At 31.3% G+C, this 19,046-nt stretch overlaps 6 protein-coding genes across 13 annotated transcripts; 4 read left to right on the top strand and 2 right to left on the bottom strand.

The window, feature by feature from the left end:
- Positions 1 to 224: 224 nt before the first annotated feature.
- LOC139089291 (hsp70-binding protein 1) lies at positions 225 to 1,755 on the top strand. Its single transcript, XM_070638783.1, has 3 exons — positions 225 to 388; positions 450 to 1,258; positions 1,641 to 1,755. The coding sequence occupies exons 1-3, from the start codon at positions 304 to 306 to the stop codon at positions 1,686 to 1,688; spliced, it is 942 nt and encodes a 313-aa protein (XP_070494884.1). The 5' UTR covers positions 225 to 303; the 3' UTR covers positions 1,689 to 1,755.
- A 99-nt stretch (positions 1,756 to 1,854) lies between these two features.
- LOC139089286 (transmembrane protein 245) lies at positions 1,855 to 5,227 on the top strand. Of its 5 annotated transcripts, none has more exons than XM_070638773.1 (5): positions 1,855 to 2,027; positions 2,098 to 2,155; positions 2,214 to 4,428; positions 4,583 to 4,754; positions 4,871 to 5,018. In XM_070638773.1, exons 1-5 carry the CDS (start codon positions 2,005 to 2,007, stop codon positions 4,908 to 4,910), a joined length of 2,508 nt encoding a protein of 835 aa, XP_070494874.1. In that variant the 5' UTR covers positions 1,855 to 2,004; the 3' UTR covers positions 4,911 to 5,018. The 5 variants fall into 5 exon arrangements, with proteins under 5 accessions (XP_070494874.1, XP_070494873.1, XP_070494876.1 ...); XM_070638772.1 differs by having other exon boundaries at positions 2,092 to 2,155; XM_070638775.1 differs by lacking the exon at positions 4,871 to 5,018 and adding an exon at positions 5,203 to 5,227 and having other exon boundaries at positions 1,856 to 2,027; positions 2,092 to 2,155.
- Positions 5,228 to 5,325: 98 nt separating this feature from the next.
- LOC139089287 (ankyrin repeat and SOCS box protein 3-like) lies at positions 5,326 to 12,344 on the top strand. Of its 2 annotated transcripts, none has more exons than XM_070638778.1 (6): positions 5,326 to 5,574; positions 9,296 to 9,417; positions 9,487 to 9,774; positions 9,830 to 10,118; positions 10,671 to 10,909; positions 10,967 to 12,344. In XM_070638778.1, the coding sequence occupies exons 2-6, from the start codon at positions 9,310 to 9,312 to the stop codon at positions 11,432 to 11,434; spliced, it is 1,392 nt and encodes a 463-aa protein (XP_070494879.1). In that variant the 5' UTR covers positions 5,326 to 5,574; positions 9,296 to 9,309; the 3' UTR covers positions 11,435 to 12,344. The 2 variants fall into 2 exon arrangements, with proteins under 2 accessions (XP_070494879.1, XP_070494878.1); XM_070638777.1 differs by lacking the exon at positions 5,326 to 5,574 and adding an exon at positions 7,968 to 8,108.
- Positions 12,345 to 12,857: 513 nt separating this feature from the next.
- LOC139089545 (INO80 complex subunit C) lies at positions 12,858 to 13,252 on the bottom strand. The gene is made up of 2 exons (XM_070639098.1): positions 13,117 to 13,252; positions 12,858 to 13,054 (listed from the first exon to the last, which is right to left on the bottom strand). Exons 1-2 carry the CDS (start codon positions 13,250 to 13,252, stop codon positions 12,858 to 12,860), a joined length of 333 nt encoding a protein of 110 aa, XP_070495199.1.
- A 510-nt stretch (positions 13,253 to 13,762) lies between these two features.
- Positions 13,763 to 16,208, bottom strand: LOC139089289 (probable serine/threonine-protein kinase clkA). 3 transcript variants are annotated; one of them, XM_070638781.1, is made up of 4 exons: positions 16,050 to 16,208; positions 14,838 to 15,219; positions 14,357 to 14,779; positions 13,763 to 13,902 (listed from the first exon to the last, which is right to left on the bottom strand). In XM_070638781.1, exons 2-4 carry the CDS (start codon positions 15,169 to 15,171, stop codon positions 13,895 to 13,897), a joined length of 765 nt encoding a protein of 254 aa, XP_070494882.1. In that variant the 5' UTR covers positions 15,172 to 15,219; positions 16,050 to 16,208; the 3' UTR covers positions 13,763 to 13,894. The 3 variants fall into 3 exon arrangements, with proteins under 3 accessions (XP_070494882.1, XP_070494881.1, XP_070494880.1); XM_070638780.1 differs by having other exon boundaries at positions 14,010 to 14,779; positions 16,050 to 16,207; XM_070638779.1 differs by having other exon boundaries at positions 13,763 to 14,779; positions 16,050 to 16,207.
- A 1,256-nt stretch (positions 16,209 to 17,464) lies between these two features.
- Positions 17,465 to 18,976, top strand: LOC139089290 (trypsin-1-like). Its single transcript, XM_070638782.1, has 3 exons — positions 17,465 to 18,515; positions 18,580 to 18,599; positions 18,675 to 18,976. Exons 1-3 carry the CDS (start codon positions 17,717 to 17,719, stop codon positions 18,843 to 18,845), a joined length of 990 nt encoding a protein of 329 aa, XP_070494883.1. The 5' UTR covers positions 17,465 to 17,716; the 3' UTR covers positions 18,846 to 18,976.
- The last annotated feature ends 70 nt before the right edge of the window (positions 18,977 to 19,046 follow it).

The following is a 19,046-nucleotide window of genomic DNA, read 5'->3' as shown; positions in this document are numbered from 1 at the left end:
GGTTCAAAATAAGTAAAAAATTAATTCTAGGTAAAATTTTAAAGGCGCTTTATATCTTCTTGCAAAATTTAATTCATTTATTACCCCAATTGAACTCAAATAATCGATGCTTCAATTATTATTTCTTTATTATTTTTCAGAATGAATACCTGATAAAAATTGATAAAAATTATTTGAATCGGTCTATGACAGACAGACAAACAAAGAATACAAAATAACATCGAAATAATTCGCTAACAAAATATTCTAGAACACAAACATTAGTCACAGAAACTCGAGTAATTATTAACGAAATACAATAAGATGAGTGGAAATGATGAGAATGATCGTCCGGAACAACCGAGACAACCTCGAAACTTACAGGGATTGTTGAAATTCGCGATGGAAGGTAAGAAAATGTTAAAATGTGCGGCATAAATAAAAATTTCATTAATTTTACAATTTTATAGCCACAAAAGATGAAGATCCAACACGACCTTCAGAATTTCATCAAATGGATCCAGAGAGAAGGAGATTCTTAGAAGAAGCACTAAAATCACTTACTATTGACGTAGTTGAGGAGCTAAATAAGGCAATGAAAACATTAACAGATGAAAATTCAAGTGAAGATGACCAAGTTACTTCACTGGAAGTTGTTACGAATTTTGTTGCTGACATTGACACGGCTAATGATTTCTTTAAAATTGGTGGATTCTGTATTATACTTCCATGTCTCAACTCAAATTATTCAGTAGTTAGAAGTGAAACAGCTATGCTGATAGGAGAATTAGCACAAAATAATCCATTCTGTCAAAAACATTTACTGGATCTTCAAGTACTTCCGAAACTCATTGAATTGCTCTCAGACGAACCAAAAGTTGCAGTTAATTCGTTCCACGCAATCTCATGTATAGTAAGAAGTTATGAGCCTGGACTTGCTAGCTTCATTGAAATTGGTGGTCTTGAATGTATTTTGGGATTAATTCAATGTCAAGATCAAGAAAAATTAATTATCAAGTCAATGTTCCTTATTTCGTCATTTTCAAGAGATTTTCCGGCAGTTCGTGACGAGCTCGTAAAACTTGATGCAATTGACAGAGTAGCTGCCACACTTGAACCAAAATCTACATATGACACAAGACTAGAACAAACATTATGCGCTCTAGATGCTTTAATTGAAACTGACGAGGCAATTCAGAGATGTCGCAACAAAAAATCAAATTTTAGAGAACAGCTCGAACGAATAATTTCGTTTGGTGAAGGAAAAGATGATTGCATTGTAAGTATTATTTTCTATTCTAATTTTAAGCACGTCCAATGAACTTTTTTTAGAGAAAACAGAGACATATGTACTTACTGTGAAAATACATGCCAAATCAGGAAACATAAATTTTCCATGATGTAAATTTCTTAATTACACGACATGTCTCTAACTTTTCTCTGTGAAATTCTTCCTTGACAGTGCATGAATTGCGTGATTCACATAATTAATTAACTGTAGTATTTTGATAACTTAAAAAAAAAATTAACTGAATACTACGATTTGAATTTCAACGAGCATGAAAATTTTGAATTTTATCAGTTCAAAAATTGAACTTCAATTAAAATTTGAAAATAAATCCGTTAACTAATAATATCACGTGTTACTTGTTTATTTCTAGGAACAAATTGAGTTCAGCAAGAATTTGATTGCAAAAGTGTTCAAATAAAAAGTTTTGTGTACTTTTATGGCAAATAAATAAAGTTTAATTAAATAACGTGAAACATAAAAATTTTATTTATTCCACATTTTCAGCGATCACGTTTCGACGCGTTTTACTCTGTGAGGAATTATCAAGAGTTTGAGAAGATTTTTGTAGAGAAAAGCGCGGCATTGTTTACTAATTTCGGCAGAAAATGTCTTTAAAATTTTTTCTCGAATTTTATCAATAATTATAGCGTAAAGTATTTTCATTTGTCAATTTATAGTTGACTTATAAGGTAGTGTTGTGGAATTTAAAGTAAATCAGTGTCAATATCATCAAAATGAGCGAGAGAACTTATAAAAGGTGTGACTTGGAATTTTTTTGCGATGAATAATCTTATTTTGACCTTGAATGTTTTTTAATTAAGCCATAGATCCATTGAGGGTATAGTGTCGCTCTTTACCAACTTCAAGAACCAGAAGACAAGAGAGGTAAGGATTAATGACATGCTAAATAAAACATGGAACTGTAAATATTAATAATCAACAGGCAGAACAACTTAAATCTGCTTTGTACAATGTTGGTTTATTGGTATTGTTGGGCGCTTTCGCATTAGTCATCTTGATTTTATTGCCATTCATACGACCTCTGGCATTTGGAGTACTTTTTGGAGCTGTTTTGTTTCCAGCAAAGAAGAAGCTGTCAAATAGCATTAATCGTTGGATTGACAAAATTGAGAAAAATGATGTTCCAGTAATTATTGGAATTGCCTCAATACCATTTAATGCATTAGAAAAACTTGGTGAAGTCATCATTTTGTTCATTTTTACACATATTAAAATTATACTTGGCGGAACCGGATCAATAATTTTATTAAAGATTCTACACAGCATTTTGCCAAAGAAGTTACTTAGTTATGTCGTGGATATAGTCCTATGGCAACATTCTCTCTTCGAATATATTGTCAGCACGTTCAATACTCTACTTCTTCTATTAATTATAATCTCATTCGTCATATCTCTCTACTTATTATGGAACTCAACCACGTCTAGCTTTTTTACTATCGCTGGTCAATTTATATGGATTGTGATCATTGCTTATGGATGTAGCTTCTTTGGACCATTCCAAATTCCTGTTTTCGTCACTATTATGATCTATGCATTTTTAGCAATGATGTATGATGAAACTACTTATAATCAGCTTGTTGCTAGATTTAAAAACATATTTAGAAAAGAAGCTAACATTATTCAACAATTGGAACAAGAGGAAAAGGGTGATGATGAGGAAGAAGTACAAGCAACATCAACAGCACCTTTAGTAGCCAGTAATGAATTGTTGCAAAAAACTAAATCTCATTTATCAGAAATGAAGAGCAAGTTACAACTTAATGTTCCTCAATCTGACCAAAAATCATCAAAGAAAGATGAAGAGGAATTAGAATCAAATTGGTACTTCCAAATTCTATTTTATGCATGTGCAGCAACAATTCTTTTCAAGCATTTATGGATAGTCACATTTTGCATTATTCCAGTGATATTCTATTCAATCATCGCAATTTGTAAAGCACTCGGCTTGTGGAACTATGTTGAGGCAAAACTTAAAGACCCAATCAATAATATTAAGGAGTGGGCAAATCAAAGAAGATACGCATTAATGCCGATTTTTCTGCCTGGCATGATTCAACTTAATAAAAAAGTTCATAGCATGTTCTGTACTATTATGAAGTCATATGTTGATGACATAAGTGCTTGTGTCATGATAATCTTCCTTATTTTGTCTGTGATTTTCATCAGTGTCTTCTCATTCGCACAAATTTATTCTGAAGCCATAACAGTTGTACAACTTACGGGTGATTTAGTTAATCGTACACTTGCTGTACGTCCCGAACTTGTTGATATGCTTCCAATTAATATGCAATCGATGAATGATGTCATTGACAATGCTTATCAATATAGTCGCACTACAATTGAGGAACATTTAGATAGTTTTTTGAACAATACTGATAAGGAACAAGCCATAAAGTTTAAGACTCAAATATTGTCACTTTGGGATCGATTAATACAACGATATATGGATCAATATAATGGAAATGAAGTTGGTCCTCGTGTGACTAGCGAGTCAGTTTTTGACACAATCGATGAAATCTTCACGTCATCAGGTCTGACATTTACAAGCATTTTCGCATGGGCTAAAAATAATTTGAGTCTCATGAAAGAAATTGGAGATTCTGTATGGATTGTTCTACGCACGAATCTTACGCTTTTGTTTAGCATTATTACGACAAGTTTTGGTGTACTTATTAGCAGTGGACATTTTATGCTGACGATTTTATTCAATTCTGTGATTTTCTTTACAACTCTCTATTATTTATTACAATCAAGCAAGGATCGGTACACACCTATTGCCGTAAATTCAAATTCTGCAATACAATTACGCATACTTGAAGCTCTTGAGTCATCCGTCTCATCTGTACTTATTGCTACACTTAAATTATCCATATTTCACGGTTTATTCACGTTTGTCACTCATTCTATATTTGGAGCACACGTTGTATATCTTCCGGCATTTTTAGCTGCTATTCTTGCAGCTGCACCGTTTTTAGAAACATACTGGTGTAGTATACCGGCTTTTCTGGATTTATGGCTTACACAGAATCATTTCTATCTCGGTGTTGCCCTTGTTTTAATCCACTTCATTGTGCCTCCTAATTTTAATATCATTATTCATTCGGAAATAAAGGGTTCTGGCCATCCATACTTAACTGGTGAGGATTTTTATATTCAAAATTTCAACGGTTTTCAAAAATTTGAAATTTTTAACGGCTTTCAAAATTTTGAAAAAAGTTCTGAATAATTCAAAAAGTCAAAACCTTACAAATTCTTCAATTTTCCCTTAATTATTTACATTTATAAATCTAGCCTTATCGATTGCTGGAGGAATTTATCTCCTTGGATTAGAAGGAGCAATAATTGGACCTCTACTGTTGTGCTTGCTGATCGTACTTTTCGAGTTCACAATAAGCTTAACATCATCCTCGCCATTGAACACATTTACTCAACAAACGTCCAACGAAGAATCTGCATCGCCAATGTGAGTTGAAAATTAGAAACGAACATACAAGAATATCATATTTCTATATTCGAAATACTAACAAAAATTAAATATTTATTGAGATTATTTTTCTAATTCTTCCCTTACTAACACAGGAGTTTACTCTTAAATGAGAATTTCTCAAGCCGTTCATAATTATCGCTTGATTGTGTCCTAACAAAAATATTTTTTATTAATTTATTAATTTTATATCTAATTGTTAAAACGTTTACAACAATAATAAAAATGAATTACGCATAAAAATAGTGAAATTTGATTCCATTGTCATTTCAGTCTACTTCCGCCAAAATAATATACTTCGTTCATTACAATGCACTCGCAAAATTTGATTTTCCTTTCTCTTCTATCATCTATTTCACTTCCTCAGTCATAAGATTTTTTTGCGATCTTTCTTTTTTAATAAAAAAAAATCTGTTTTCCGTCTCAGTTCCACTTGAAGGCATATAAAATAAAGAAAAACCCGAAGGAAAAGAAAAGATTCTGAATGTGAAAAGGAAAAACAAAAGCAGATTTTCCATAGACACGAGGCATCATTCTCAATTTGATCAGTGAAGAGACAAGTCGAATTTTGTTTCCACAGAAGGAAAAGAAAATTGTTGTGAAAGAATAAAATAAGAGAATTGACAAAGGAAAAAAAAAAACTTAGAAAAAGTGAAATTTTAACTGATTTTTGAAATTTAAAAAAGGTGCAATATTGACTGGAAAAAATTCAAAAAATTTTTCTAACGAATTTTTTAAAGAACTTTTTGGAAAAAACAAAAGTGAAAGAAATTTAAACATTTCAAGGCTAAATAGAAAGGTTTGTATGATTATCTAGTTCTCTTTGTATCCTTTAAAGCTAAAAAGTTCATTATCATGTGAAGAACAAAAGAAATTCGCACGGAATAAAAGCTTAACACGTAATAAGATGAAGATACAAAGTTCAAAAGAAAATTGCGTTACTTATCTTTCCATCTGTGATGTGTATAAGTTCAGTGAATTCTTAATGGCCTAGAATTTCTTCTTTCAAGCACACGATCATCTGTAACATATTGATTCCTCTCTTCTGTCTTGTCATTGTCATCGAATACATACGGAAACGATTTTTTCGTTAATATATTGCCATTTCTTCTTGTTTTGACTTTTCTTTTACATTTTAAAAGGAGTCAAGTAAGAAAGTCCTGACTATGAAGCTTGTTAGACACATAATTTGTGATAATTAGATTGATATTCGAGATCCAGATGTCAAAATTAAAATATAAGATTTTCTACAAATTTAAGTATAATATGCTTTGCCAAAAATATTTACATCCAGCCTGACAAACTGGATATGCCAGAGATGTTTTTACTCAGGCAAAAAATCATCTAAAAGTGATGAAATACGAGTCATCTAAAAATAAATAGAGATCAGATGGTACAGGAGATTGCGGAAAAACAAATGAAACTGAAAATACATCTAATTGTATAGGCTCGTGGATATTGCACGAGATGATGGCATAAACCAAAATGCTTCTTATTATCAAAGCGTGTTGCGAACATACGCAAAGGAAATTTTACGTCGCAAATTTGGAAGAAAATGAAAATATTTACCACATTGGCCAAACAATAAAGGAAAATATAGCACAACATGTCTACTTCTAGGAATAAGTAAGAGAGTGAGATAAACAACTCAGCACTCAAAAAAGAGATCGAATCAAAATAAATTTCAAAAAAATTGTCATCTGAGGAAATTCGTAGAGGGAAAATTTAATGTGTCATAAATGAGAATTATGGCAATTTATCAAGAAAAAGCTTCTTCACACTTGAAAATTCGCCATCATTTAAGTCAGCGGTGATAATGCCCAGACTTAGTGACGACTATGGATAATTGCATCCTAAATAGTCTAATAACAATTCGTAGTATGTTTTGCGCTGCAGTGATTTTTTGAGGCGATGAAATTTGGGGCAAAGTGACATGAAATTTTGTAATTCATAGTTCAATAAATCATTTTGTTTACTATTAGGAATCACATTAAAAGACGTCATTTTTTGGGTGGATGATATTTTTTGCGATGAGATGTTCGAGGTCAAATGACTTAGTAGTGTAAAATTTCAGAGTTCTTAATTACTATTGCCGTATTCAGAGTTCCTAAAGAACTAACTCTAAGGTTTAGAATTTTCATTACTTTAAAGTGCCATAGTACAGTCGGGTATAGTGAAAAGATCAGTTTTCTCTGTGTAACAGCTGAATTTATCGTTTATCTGAATAATTGCAAAAATATTAGATCAAGTAAATCCTCAAAAAATTTCAAAGTTAATTCCTAGAATTCAAAAGTTTATCTCTGCTTACTCAAAAGATACAACTTGGCACAAGAAGTATCTATAAAATAAAATTTATAGCAATAAACTTAATAACCAGCATTTCAAGTAAAATTATAAACAATTAGCAAATATTAGATCATAGCGGCTCTTTGTTCAGCCCAAGGTTCAGTATCTGATTCAAAGTTCAATACACACGGGATTAGCAAACTACAAAAGAATTGAAGCGTTTGACCTCAGGGTAAATGTCAGGTTAGCAAACGTTTGACAAAAAGATAATTAGTTTTTTGTGTCAGCTGACAAGGGGAGTAGACACAAATGACGTCAAACTCAATTTCCTTAACTTTAACTTAGTAAGATCCAGAAATGGGATAATAAAATTTTCAATTTCCCAGAAGCCAAAATCCAAATCATTTCAAGTGAATCAGCAAGAACGCATTTAAATTAGGAACAAAAACATTATTTTCGGCGTAAAAATTCTAAAGTGCGAAATAAAAACACAAGAGAGAGAAAAACTTTCTATTTATTTTCATCTGATCATATGGAAGCGAGAGAAATAAAAACAAGGAAAAGATCAGAGAGAAAAAAAGATCTTTAAACTTTTATAATCATATGTTTTTCGCCGATTTGCCGATGTCGAGACGATCGTGTGAGATATATTTATAAACTACATCAATATTTGAAAGGTGAAGGAGGAACTGAAAGAAAAATTTAACGATGTCTGACTGACTGCTTGTAAAAAAGGAGGTTTTTGCTCCATAAAACTTTGTTTATAAAGCTTTAATGGATGTGGAAATTTCCACATCAATAAATACGGAAAAACTTTGATTTTCACAGGAAATTTGGAATTTTTTGGCACTAAGCTTGATCTTTCGGAAAATTGCTTCTAAGATTTTCCTCAACTTTTGTAGACTTTTCTGCTAAAATAAATCGTAGAGAACTTTTTTCTTCATCATATCAAGATCACTGTGTCAAAAATTACTGCCAATTGTGCAATTTTCTAATAAATTTATTCAACTGCCGATCATATAACTGCCATCAAAATGGATTTACGAGGTTTGTTGATCTCAATTCGTTGAGAAGGTCCTTCATCGCGATTGCGAAAAAAGTGGTTACTGCACTATCCAAAATAATTATAAAAGTTTTTCATCGGAAGCAGCGATTAAATGCGTCGCCGAATAAAAAAAATTAACAAAAAATTTTCACTGACCTTCTTATGGAAGAAAATGGGAAAGACGTAGAAAAGATGCTCAAAGGAGTATAAATAAAAAAAAATAATAATTACTTGCGACAGAAGAAATGATGGGCTGCAATGAAAATGGGTGAATTCATTTAAATCTGTGCCAATTATCTGCGAAAGCTTTATTTTGTCTAATGGGAATTAAAAGTAAATTAATTATTTGATTTTCGAACTTGGTCTAGATGTTAAAGTAGATTATAATATTCTAAAGGAGGACATCCTGCAAAAAAATCACATAAAAGCTTTTAAAAGTTCAAAAACCAGAGAGAAAGTTCAAGGTAGTCCACATTAAGCTTAGAAGTCACTAATGAGCTATTAAACCCTATAAATAGATCTTTTTGTGTCAAAATATGCGGAACTAGAGTAGGGAAATCCCGAATTTCAAATCTTGTGAAGCATTCAACTCATCAAGGAGCTCTAACTAAAGCAGTGGTGTGACCTGTGATACCATGAATCGTGTGCACTTTCGGTTAAGGCTTACCACAAAGGTGTGCCGTAAAAAATGAAAGGTTGCCCACTGTACTAAAAAGATCACAGGCAGAGTTTACAAAAGAAGAAGAGTCTTTAGACCCGAAGAATCACAAGAATAAAAGAAATTGGGTCAAAAAAGGAACAATGAATGTTGATGAAATAATAAAATTAAGTGTAAACTGTCTTGTAATATTTTTAAAAGATCAAAAATTGGCAGATAGATGATACACTCTATGTACATCTGGTGTATTCATGTTTTTTGTATATTCATAAAATTGTATCTGACACAAATTTCCTTTTTTTCGTGTAGTATCTATCAAGCTGTTTTGCTTAATTATTATTATAGGAGGGAAATTGTTTCTAATTTGTTTCATACGAGTGAAAGTCACAATTCACGAGACAATAAAGCTTTCGACACATACTCACTGATACGTCACAATGGATAATAATGAAAATCTAGAAAATTCAAATGACAATGAACTTCCGCCTTTACATGAACTTAATAATGAACTTCCGAATTTGATCTACATAGGAAGAGTTATCGCGATGCCTTCTGAATGCTCAACAAATCCTTTGCAGCGTGCACTCGCTGATTCCATCATACGAATGGTGTCGATGGACGAACTGAGAATTTTATTTGCTTGCGGCGCTAAGGTATGTATATATTTATATCAATCACACAATTCTCTTATTGAATTTATCGTAATTCAAATTATATTCCAGATAAATGAACCCGTAACTCAAGGTCTTTGTGCTCTTCACTACGCAGTTTGGCAAAAGAATATCGCAGCTATTCAATTACTTTTAGTACGCGGTGCAGATATTAATAAAGTTGATGATTGTGGATATTCAGCACTTCATCTTGCAGCAGAACACGGATATTATGACATTACAAAATTATTACTTGATGCAGGCGCTAAGGTTGATTATCGTGAACCAACTGATGAGATTTTTCCACGAACAACATTGTGTGATGAGCCACTCAGATTGGCATTGAGAAATAAACATTATGTAAGTCTCAAAATAGCTGAAGATTTAAATATATTAATTAAAATTCTTATAATAGGAAGTGGCAAAGCTTCTTTGCGAACGAGGTGCAGATGTCAATAAAAGATACTTCTTTGGAGCAGAAATCAATCTTGCCAGCGACCTTGAATCGTTAGAATTATTATTAAACTTTGGAGCTAATACAGAAATTCGAGATCGTCAAGGATTAACTCCACTTATGAGATATGCTCGTCAAGTCTCTGGAATGGAAGCTGTCTTACTCTTATTGAAATACGGTGCTGATGTGAATGCTATGGCTGATGGACGTAATGACTTTAGGACTGTTTTACACTATGCCATTTTGTCTGGTAATTATCAATCTGCTTTTAAGTGTTGTTACTGTCTTTTGCGCATTATTTTGTTGTTTGAGTGGAAAATGCTATTTAGGAACAATTCAACTTTGGAATGCGTAATTTTGGCCTATCGATTGAGGATCTTTAATTTGTTTTGAAGTTTCTAGCTCATTCAAAATTATATTAAATTGAATAATCACTTTATCAACGGAAAATGCGCAGATGTGCTTATATTTTTTGATATTCTTAACCCAGATCCCAATTAATCTCTTCTAAAAATCCAATACGATGGTTTTTTTGAATCCCCGATTTATTAAAGAATTTTTCTTTTTTCCAACATTTTTTTTTCTTTTGTTTTTTTAATAAAATGCGGACATTAATATCATTTAATAAAGGCGCGGAATATTCAAGTCATGGTAATTTTCCAAAACTAATCAATCATGAGAGTTCAGACTAAACCTTTCATACTAATAATAACTAACTTTATTAACCACATTACATCATATATCAATAAACACACTTCAGTCAGAAGAAATCACTCATCTGTTTGTTCCTTTATGTTTATAGGAAATATGCAACTTGTCACATTATTGCTTAAACAAGGCGCAAAAGTTGATGTTATCCCACCAATGCCTGAACCTGATCGTGCCTCCCCACTTGATTTGGCAATCTTACGCGGAGATCCAGCCTTAGTTCGTATGTTGTTAGAACATGGAGCCAATGTCAATAGATGTAGCCCAATCATTGGATCTCCTCTTCATGTTGCATGTGCTGACAAGATTTTGCATAGAGTAGAAATTATGAAGGTAATTAGGAATAAAATTTAAAGCATGTTCTGTGTCACTAATAAATTTAATACTTAGATGCTACTCTCCTACGGTGCCAATCCAAATGTCAGAGTTTATGGTGAAATGGGAAGTAATGCAACATTGAGACCACCAATTGCTGAACTTTTGATCAGCAATGATAATGTCACATTAGAGGAAGTAAAGCTTCTTCTCAAGCATGGTGCACGTGTCATCATTAAAACACAATTCCGTGATCCAGATGGTATTCTTAATTGCTTATCAAACCTCACAGCTGATTCCCTCGTTTTCAAACATCTTATTGAATCCGCTGAAGAATTTGATCCCTGCATGATTAAACGTAGCCAACAAATCACCGAAAAGCAACGAGCAATGATTATGGCCAAAGCAACAACCGCACTTTCCCTCCAAGCTTCATGCCGTTCATTTTTCCGCAAACTTTTTGGAACTAAATTACCTGAAAAAGTTCCACAATTACAAGTTCACAGAATGCTTCACAAATATCTTCTTTATGAGACATACTGATTTCTTGTCCATTATTTTTTATTTAGCTCTTAATCTAAGGTCTAAGACTATAAACTTATTGGTGATGCAACTATATTGCTGAAAAATTCTCTTACTCTAATTTTTTTTGTTTCTATCAGAAATGACTGATGATTAATCATAGAAAAAATGGAAGCAAATATAAATTTCTGATAGACTATGACTCCTATCATATTTTGCTCCAGTGAAATAATTTTCACTGCCTTCTTATGACATTAGATTATTAACATGTTTTTTATATGAATTGTGATTCTTGAAGTAGTAAGAATCTCCCTATGGGAATTGATCTTACCTTAACATTTTCACATCTTTTAGTTTTGTAAGATCAATTCCTTAAAAATTGTTAATATACTTTTTAATACTGAAAAACAAAAATCAACCCTTAAATGTGAAAATTTTGAAGCTTCATTACAACATATATTACTGCTGTGATGAAAAGGCTTAACATTTGATAGAAATTAGAGACGTGTCCATTTGTGATATTTGTTTGTAAAAAAATAATATTTTTAATGAATACTACGACAAATAATAAAGCAGGGAAATAACATTTTGAAGATTATTTGTGAACCTTTTTTGTTACGGAACTTAATTTTGATAAGCAACAATTTGTCATTGTAACTACAAACCTCTATACAGAATACCTGAATATCAAGCATTTTTCTTGAAATTTAGCTTAAATACTTTGGTAGAGGAATTGAAATATACCCAAAAATTGTCAGAAATTATGCAAAGTGGCAAATAAATTTGTTATTTGCAGGAACCAACAAATTCCATCAAGTTTTCTTAGAGAAATTTCTTGAGAATTTGTGCGGACTTTGACATAATTTCAAACTTTGGTGAATGCAAAAAATCTTAAGCATTAATAAAATATCGATATCATTTTTATATAGTTTATTATGTTTTTTATTGGCGATCCACCTTAAACTTATCATTATAATATTTGTTTGTTTCAATTTTGTAAGTCAAAGATCATTCAATGAAAAAATAAATCCTTGATTTCTTTATAATAAATAAAACAAAGTCTTCTCGAGTTTGTGATTATTTATTAAGTTTCAGACATTGTTGAATTCATAGATTGACTGAGCTGTCATAAAAGCTACAAATTAACTAGTCTTATTTTATATACTGTCAACTGTTGTTTAGTATCCAAATTATATTTGCGACTAAAATTAGCTGATTCTCCCCTTTTTTAGTTGTTGAACCCTTCATATGAACATTTTAGTCTGATTTAGAAATTCATAGAATAAACAGCTCATTTAACAAATCCTTAAAGAAGTTCTTCTTATAATTACTTATCAATAAATTTATATTAAGATTTACACTCCAGCATCATGAAAAAGTCTTAAAATTTGTAATTTACACTCCAGCAACTAAAAAATCTCAATCTTAAAAATATGCATATAAATTAAACCAGACTTGTAGCTCCTCTAAGTGTTAGATATCCTTTACTAATATCCGATGGCATCTTCTTCACAATTTTATATTCTTCTGAATTATGATAGTAAATCTTAGATTGTGGACAACTGTAACTCGCAAGTAACCCAGACATATCAGAATATTTCTTCGGAGGTTTGAATGATGGCGGAGCATTTATAGACGAATCTATAAATAGTATAATTTATTATAAGAATAAAGAATTTTCTAGAGTCTTTAAAATGTCTCACAAATTACTGCGGTTGATGCATTTCCAAATAAATTTCTTTCTGTCGTTTGTATTTGTTTTAAAGATTTCCACATTCTCTTCTTCATCCCAGGTTCTTGCATTGTCTTTGACTTAAAAATTGGCATTCCTTCCTGCATCGTTAAGCTAATTATAATAAATATAATTTAAGAAATCTAGACCGACGAACTTTAATGTTTACAATTTTTTATTTATAAATAAACTTGAAGTTAGCTCCAGAAATTTAAAAAATTATTAACCGTTATTCTTTATCTTTTAAATTCCAAATAGACTAAAATTTATAATTGCCCATAACTTTCGCATTATCAATTAAGAGGAAGCGTAAAAAGAGAAATATCAGAAAAGGGAAAAACCCGAAATTAATGGGAACAAAAATTAAAAATAATCGCATGATATAATTCTCTTCCGAGAATACTCTCCGTTCCAAAAAGGGAGTCTCTCGACCGTGAAAATTAGCAGCCCATTAATTTCACTCGTGGACTGTCATTACCGTAAACATTTCAAGAAGAAACTTCAAGAATATCTGACATTGTATAAAATAAGTAGATTTGATCAACAAAGTGTTGTGTAGGTACTTAGATTTATGATAATTATGAAATACATAAGCTAATGTGGCTATAAAACGCAAATTATATAAATTTTAACAACAGATTCTTTATTCACAGTTCTTTTTCATAAAAAAAAATATTCTTTTTTTGTAACAATACATTAATTAATATTAAATCGCTTCATCCGCATGCATTACTTAATTTTAGTTATACTTAGTCTCCTAGAGAAGAGTAGAAAATAATTTTAGTATGGTCACATTAATTAGTAGCCATGAGCATATCGATATTTTTCATTATATCGATTATTACGATTATACATGTTATTTACCATGACACGGCTGTTAGGATCACTGAAAATTTCGTTATCGCTTTCATTGCTATTATCAAATTCTGTTTCAATTTCTTTTGTTGGTCTGATTGGTGCATATGGATTAATGGATGCTGGATTATGAGGGTTAATGTTAGTAGGGTTAGATGTTTCAACATAGAATGTATTGGATGGACGATCAATATCAATGGAATCAAAATTTACATTCTCTCTAAATGGATTATTATTTCCGAATGGGAAGCTATTTTGGAATCCGAAATTACTTCCGAAAGATCCACCGAATGGCCAATTGTTTCCGAATGGGAAGTTACTGAATCCATAACTTTGACGGAAAGGATTATAATTACCGAATGGGAAGTTTGGATTGCCAAAGGTTGCAGCCAATTGTCTATTGAGTTCATCCATTTGTTGTTGGAAGAGTCTCTGCTGATAAGCGAACATTTCATTGATCCTTCGTTGATTTTCTTGAAGTTCCTTGTTGACCTTTTCCTGTTCCTCTTTTGTTAATTTCTTGACATTGAATGTGTTTCTTCCTGTACTGTCTTCAACATCAATTCCACCATTACGGTCAACTGTTGCGATTCTACTGAATGGTGGCTCTGCTTCTGGATGTGGATTTCTTTCTGTATATTCTGTATCTGCCAAAACTTTATCTTCTTTGTCGAAACATTCAGCCTTTGTTTTCATGGCATTGCGATCATCAGCGAGTGCTTCAGATGTGACAACACACTTGAACGTATTCTCGGGACATGTCAAGTTAGTACATGTGACTGTAGAATGAAAAATTAGTATAATGTTATACAATTGACGTAATACAATAATACTTACAGTGATCACCGTCAATTCTTATCTTTGGTGAGCCGATGCTAACGTATTTTTCTTCATTTCCATTACTATCGAAGCGTGAGCTTACAACAATTCCATTTCCATTAGAATTAAATACGGAATGTGACTGTTGTCCATAAAAGAAATTGACAGGCTTCTTATTATCTTTTATTTCTGTGCTGTCATCATCGTCGCCTTCCTTTTGAGATTCTTTACTATCCACTATAGTACCGACTGTCGTACTTGTAATTTGTTCACCACTATCGTCTTCAAATTCGTTTGCTGCCAATACGGCACCAATAATCAGAAGAATATTAAATAATATCGTATACTTCATATTTTCGAGCTGTTTCTCTTTTTCTGTTTATTATTGTTGTTTTCTCTTCTGTAAAGAATATTAAATGAGTGAATCACGAAGAAATTATATGGGTTGTGTGCTTGGTTACTTTACACATTATTAAAATGAAAAGATTATAGGTTTTGGGTTATTTTGTATTGAATTGAATTGTTGGCAACAAGAATTCAGAAATCCCAGATTATTTTAGGTTCATTTCTTAAAATGACTTGACTTTAGCCTGACTTTGAGACAAAATTATCAACCAGATTAATAGGATTGTCTGATTGAAAGATGAATTATAATAAAATCAGGTAGGCTTTGTAAAATAACAGAATTAAGGTGACGAAAGAAATCAATAATTTTTAAATTTTTTAAAACCGGTAAATTTTTGAACTTTTAAAGAAGTCGTTTGATCCCATTAAACAAGAATGCAAACAACCTTCTTTCACACTTGACTACAAAAAAGAAGAGAAAATTCGCATTTAAATATAAATTGCTTCCAGAAAAGAATGAGAAACCGTAAGCACTTTTCAAAAGATTGACAATATTTGCAAATTAAATTGTAAAACATTCCGCATATCACATTTCATGGGTAATTTTTTTTTTTTAAATCTGTGGCGATGATAAGGAAGTAAGAAATTACGACGATTTGAATAAAGTAAGAGTTCATAGAAAATTGCCGTAATTTCTAGAAAACAAAATTGAAGCAATAAAATGCAGAAAGTATTCCATAATTGCCGTAATTTTATCACAAAACATCCACAAACATTAAAATTCAATTAATGTGTATTCATAAGCACTGAAATTTCTAGATTCGTTACACTTTTATCACCAATGTTATTTTATTCAGTATATTTTTTATCGGAACTACAACCTACCTTGTTAAAGTCTGAACAGTTACTGCCAATTTTTTCTCACTCTTTCCACTTAATGTATGAGGGATGTTTTTATTTTATTTTTATGTATGAATGTGTGATTCACAACAAAACTGAACAAAACTTATTTATGCCGGAGAAATACAATGAATTATTGCCTCAATAATTTTCAGTGAACTGTACGGAACACACTGCTTGCTCTTATTTATTTACTTACTGATTCTCTCAATTTTTGCAGCTTATAAACTTGATGAAGATTCACAACTTTTTATGTATAAACAAATTAAATTGTTTGTATACAGAGATTATGATTGTGTTTATGTTAATCAATGATGACTTATTGTCTCGCTCGATAAAGTATGATTGCGACTTTAATGTTCTCGCATTTTCGTGACTTTATACTTAAACTTCTCAAAAAAGTTCTAAAAAATCGAGAAATTCTTCATGACATTATCACAGTTTACTATGATAATTAAATTGATTAATGTGATATTAAGAAACTTTTTCTCACGAGTTTTTACGAGTTTATTCTTAAAATTGTTAAGATGTAGTTTGCTTGTCATACACATTCTTTAAACTGACGTGTGCATAAATTATTCGATATTCACTACCTGTGGCATCTCTATAAATTTTCCATTCAATGATTGCTTTTGTATTGACTCTTTTTTGGCCTGCACTGCACTTTTTTGTCATGCAAATTTTTAAAACGTAGTTTTTTGTCAAGTTTTTGCATATTTTAGATTGGACGTAATTAAAATTGTGGGAGATTCCATTCTCATCAATGAAATTAAATTAATTTTGATACTGATGAATGAGTTTATTTCTATTAAGAATTCTTAATTTTTGCATATTCAAGAAAGTATAATGGAATTTAATTAAAGACGATGAAAGTCAGTTATTATTCTCTTGTCGTGACTGAAAAGAATTAACAAATTTATTTAAAACTTGTTTATTTAAAATTTCTGAAGTCTATTCAGGTTTTTCCAAAATTTCTCATGAATGACTTTTGTATGAAATCAAATTGATTGATTGGTTAGAACGATTGGATTTTAGTTTGTAATATGTAAGCAAGTATGACAGTAGTGGGCAATGTTTCATTTTAAAAGCACACTTTTGTTGTAAACCTCATCCAAAACTCATGGAATTTTCAAAAAAATTTTGACGGCACACAGGTTGCCCAGCTCTGGTTTATCGTAAAGGTATCCACCATTTCCAAAGAATAAGTCCATAAGGTTAGAAAAAACCAAATCAACTCTCAATGAGATTCTAAAAATTAATAAAACAAACCGAAAACCCCATCGCGACGTATATTAATATTAATTAGCAATAAATAAACATAAACAGAATTCTAGGAAATCTCAATATAAATAAACTTGTTCCACTCTAATCTGTTAAGAGTCATGTTATTAAACTGGTATTTAAGAATTAATTTTGGTGGTTCCATTTTTGGTTAGGGAGTATATAGGTATTGGTTCTTTTCTTATGACTGATTAACATCCAAGTGATTGGCAATTTTCGATAGTTGAGGATCTCTAAAAAGTCTGGGAGCAAGCATAATTGGACATTTTCATCAGTCAAGATAACACATTCGAGAAGAACTGAAGTGTATTGAAAAAGGATTCTCGGTGATTCATTTAAAATTGAGCCATTTCCAATATTCATTAAGAATAATGCGTATTTTATTCATACTTCTAATTCTTAATATTTCGTCATTCAGGTCAATAAACACACAATTCATTTTTCCAGACCAGTTTGAAACCGAATTTCCAACAAGCAGTCCGTTACCAATTTTCATTAAACCAAATGTTAAAAGACTTAGTGAGTTAAAATGTGATGAATATTCACAAAAAATGACAACTTATGTAGGATCACTTTTATTGTATCCAACACTTCAACTTATTGATAACGATAAATGTGATAGATCTCAAGGATTAATAATTGGTGGAGTAAATGCAAAACCAGGTGAATTTCCACATATGGCTGCTGTTGGAATTAAAGAATTCAACGACATTATTTTTGTATGTGGAGGATCTTTAATATCCGATCGATTCGTTTTAACAGCAGCACATTGTAAAAAAGCAAAAGGTATTAATGCAACCGTAGTTCGTCTTGGTGAATTTAATTTGAAAATTAATGAAGAACCTGAACAAACTATTGAAATTGATCAATTCATAGTTCATGAACATTATGACTCAAAACGCAAAACTAATGATATTGCTCTAGTAAGATTAAGAGAATTTGCAGTTTTCGGAAAATACATACGCCCAGCTTGTCTTTTGTCAGACCCTATTCTACCAACTAATAAAGTTGTCGCCTCAGGTTGGGGCTTAACAGCAATTAATTCTTTCGACAACTCAGATATTTTACAAAAAGTTGATTTGTCTTTGATTCGCAATGATCAATGTGGTAGATTTTTAGATGATGATTACTATCTTGATGATACTCAATTATGTGCAGGAGAATTAGAAGGTAATTCAAATATATCTAGCAGTACATCATCAAAAACTAATTTTATGCTATGATCATTTTTTAGGTGGCAAAGATACGTGTCAGGTAAGGAATTTCCATTTGATGAATTGTTCAAGACAAGATATCCTATTCTAATAAAACATTTTTATAAACTTTCAGGGAGACTCAGGAGGTCCGTTACAAATTGTGTCCAACAAAGCTAAGTGTATATACTCATTAGTTGGAATAACTAGCTTTGGTAGATCGTGTGGATTAAAAAATTCTCCAGGAATTTACACGAAAGTTGCTGCATATATTGATTGGATAGAAGACAAAGTTTGGAAATCTTGAGAATAATCGTGATGTCAACAGTTTCAGATCTAAAAGCTTTCTACATGTCAGAGTTAGAAATCGACTCGAATTTTGTATGATAAAGTCGACTCGACTTCATGAATATGAATAAATTCAAAATTTCAATTGGATATCAGTTTTATTAATTATTTGATGACAGCTTTAAAGTCAATAGAGCATGAAAGATTGATGTACGTCATA

Source organism: Chironomus tepperi, unplaced genomic scaffold (assembly GCF_022539635.2).
Source record: "Chironomus tepperi strain 1889 unplaced genomic scaffold, CSIRO-AGI_Ctep_v1 contig_177, whole genome shotgun sequence".
Classification (NCBI taxonomy): Eukaryota; Metazoa; Arthropoda; class Insecta; order Diptera; family Chironomidae; genus Chironomus; species Chironomus tepperi.
This window is presented reverse-complemented; position numbering and strand designations above follow the sequence as displayed.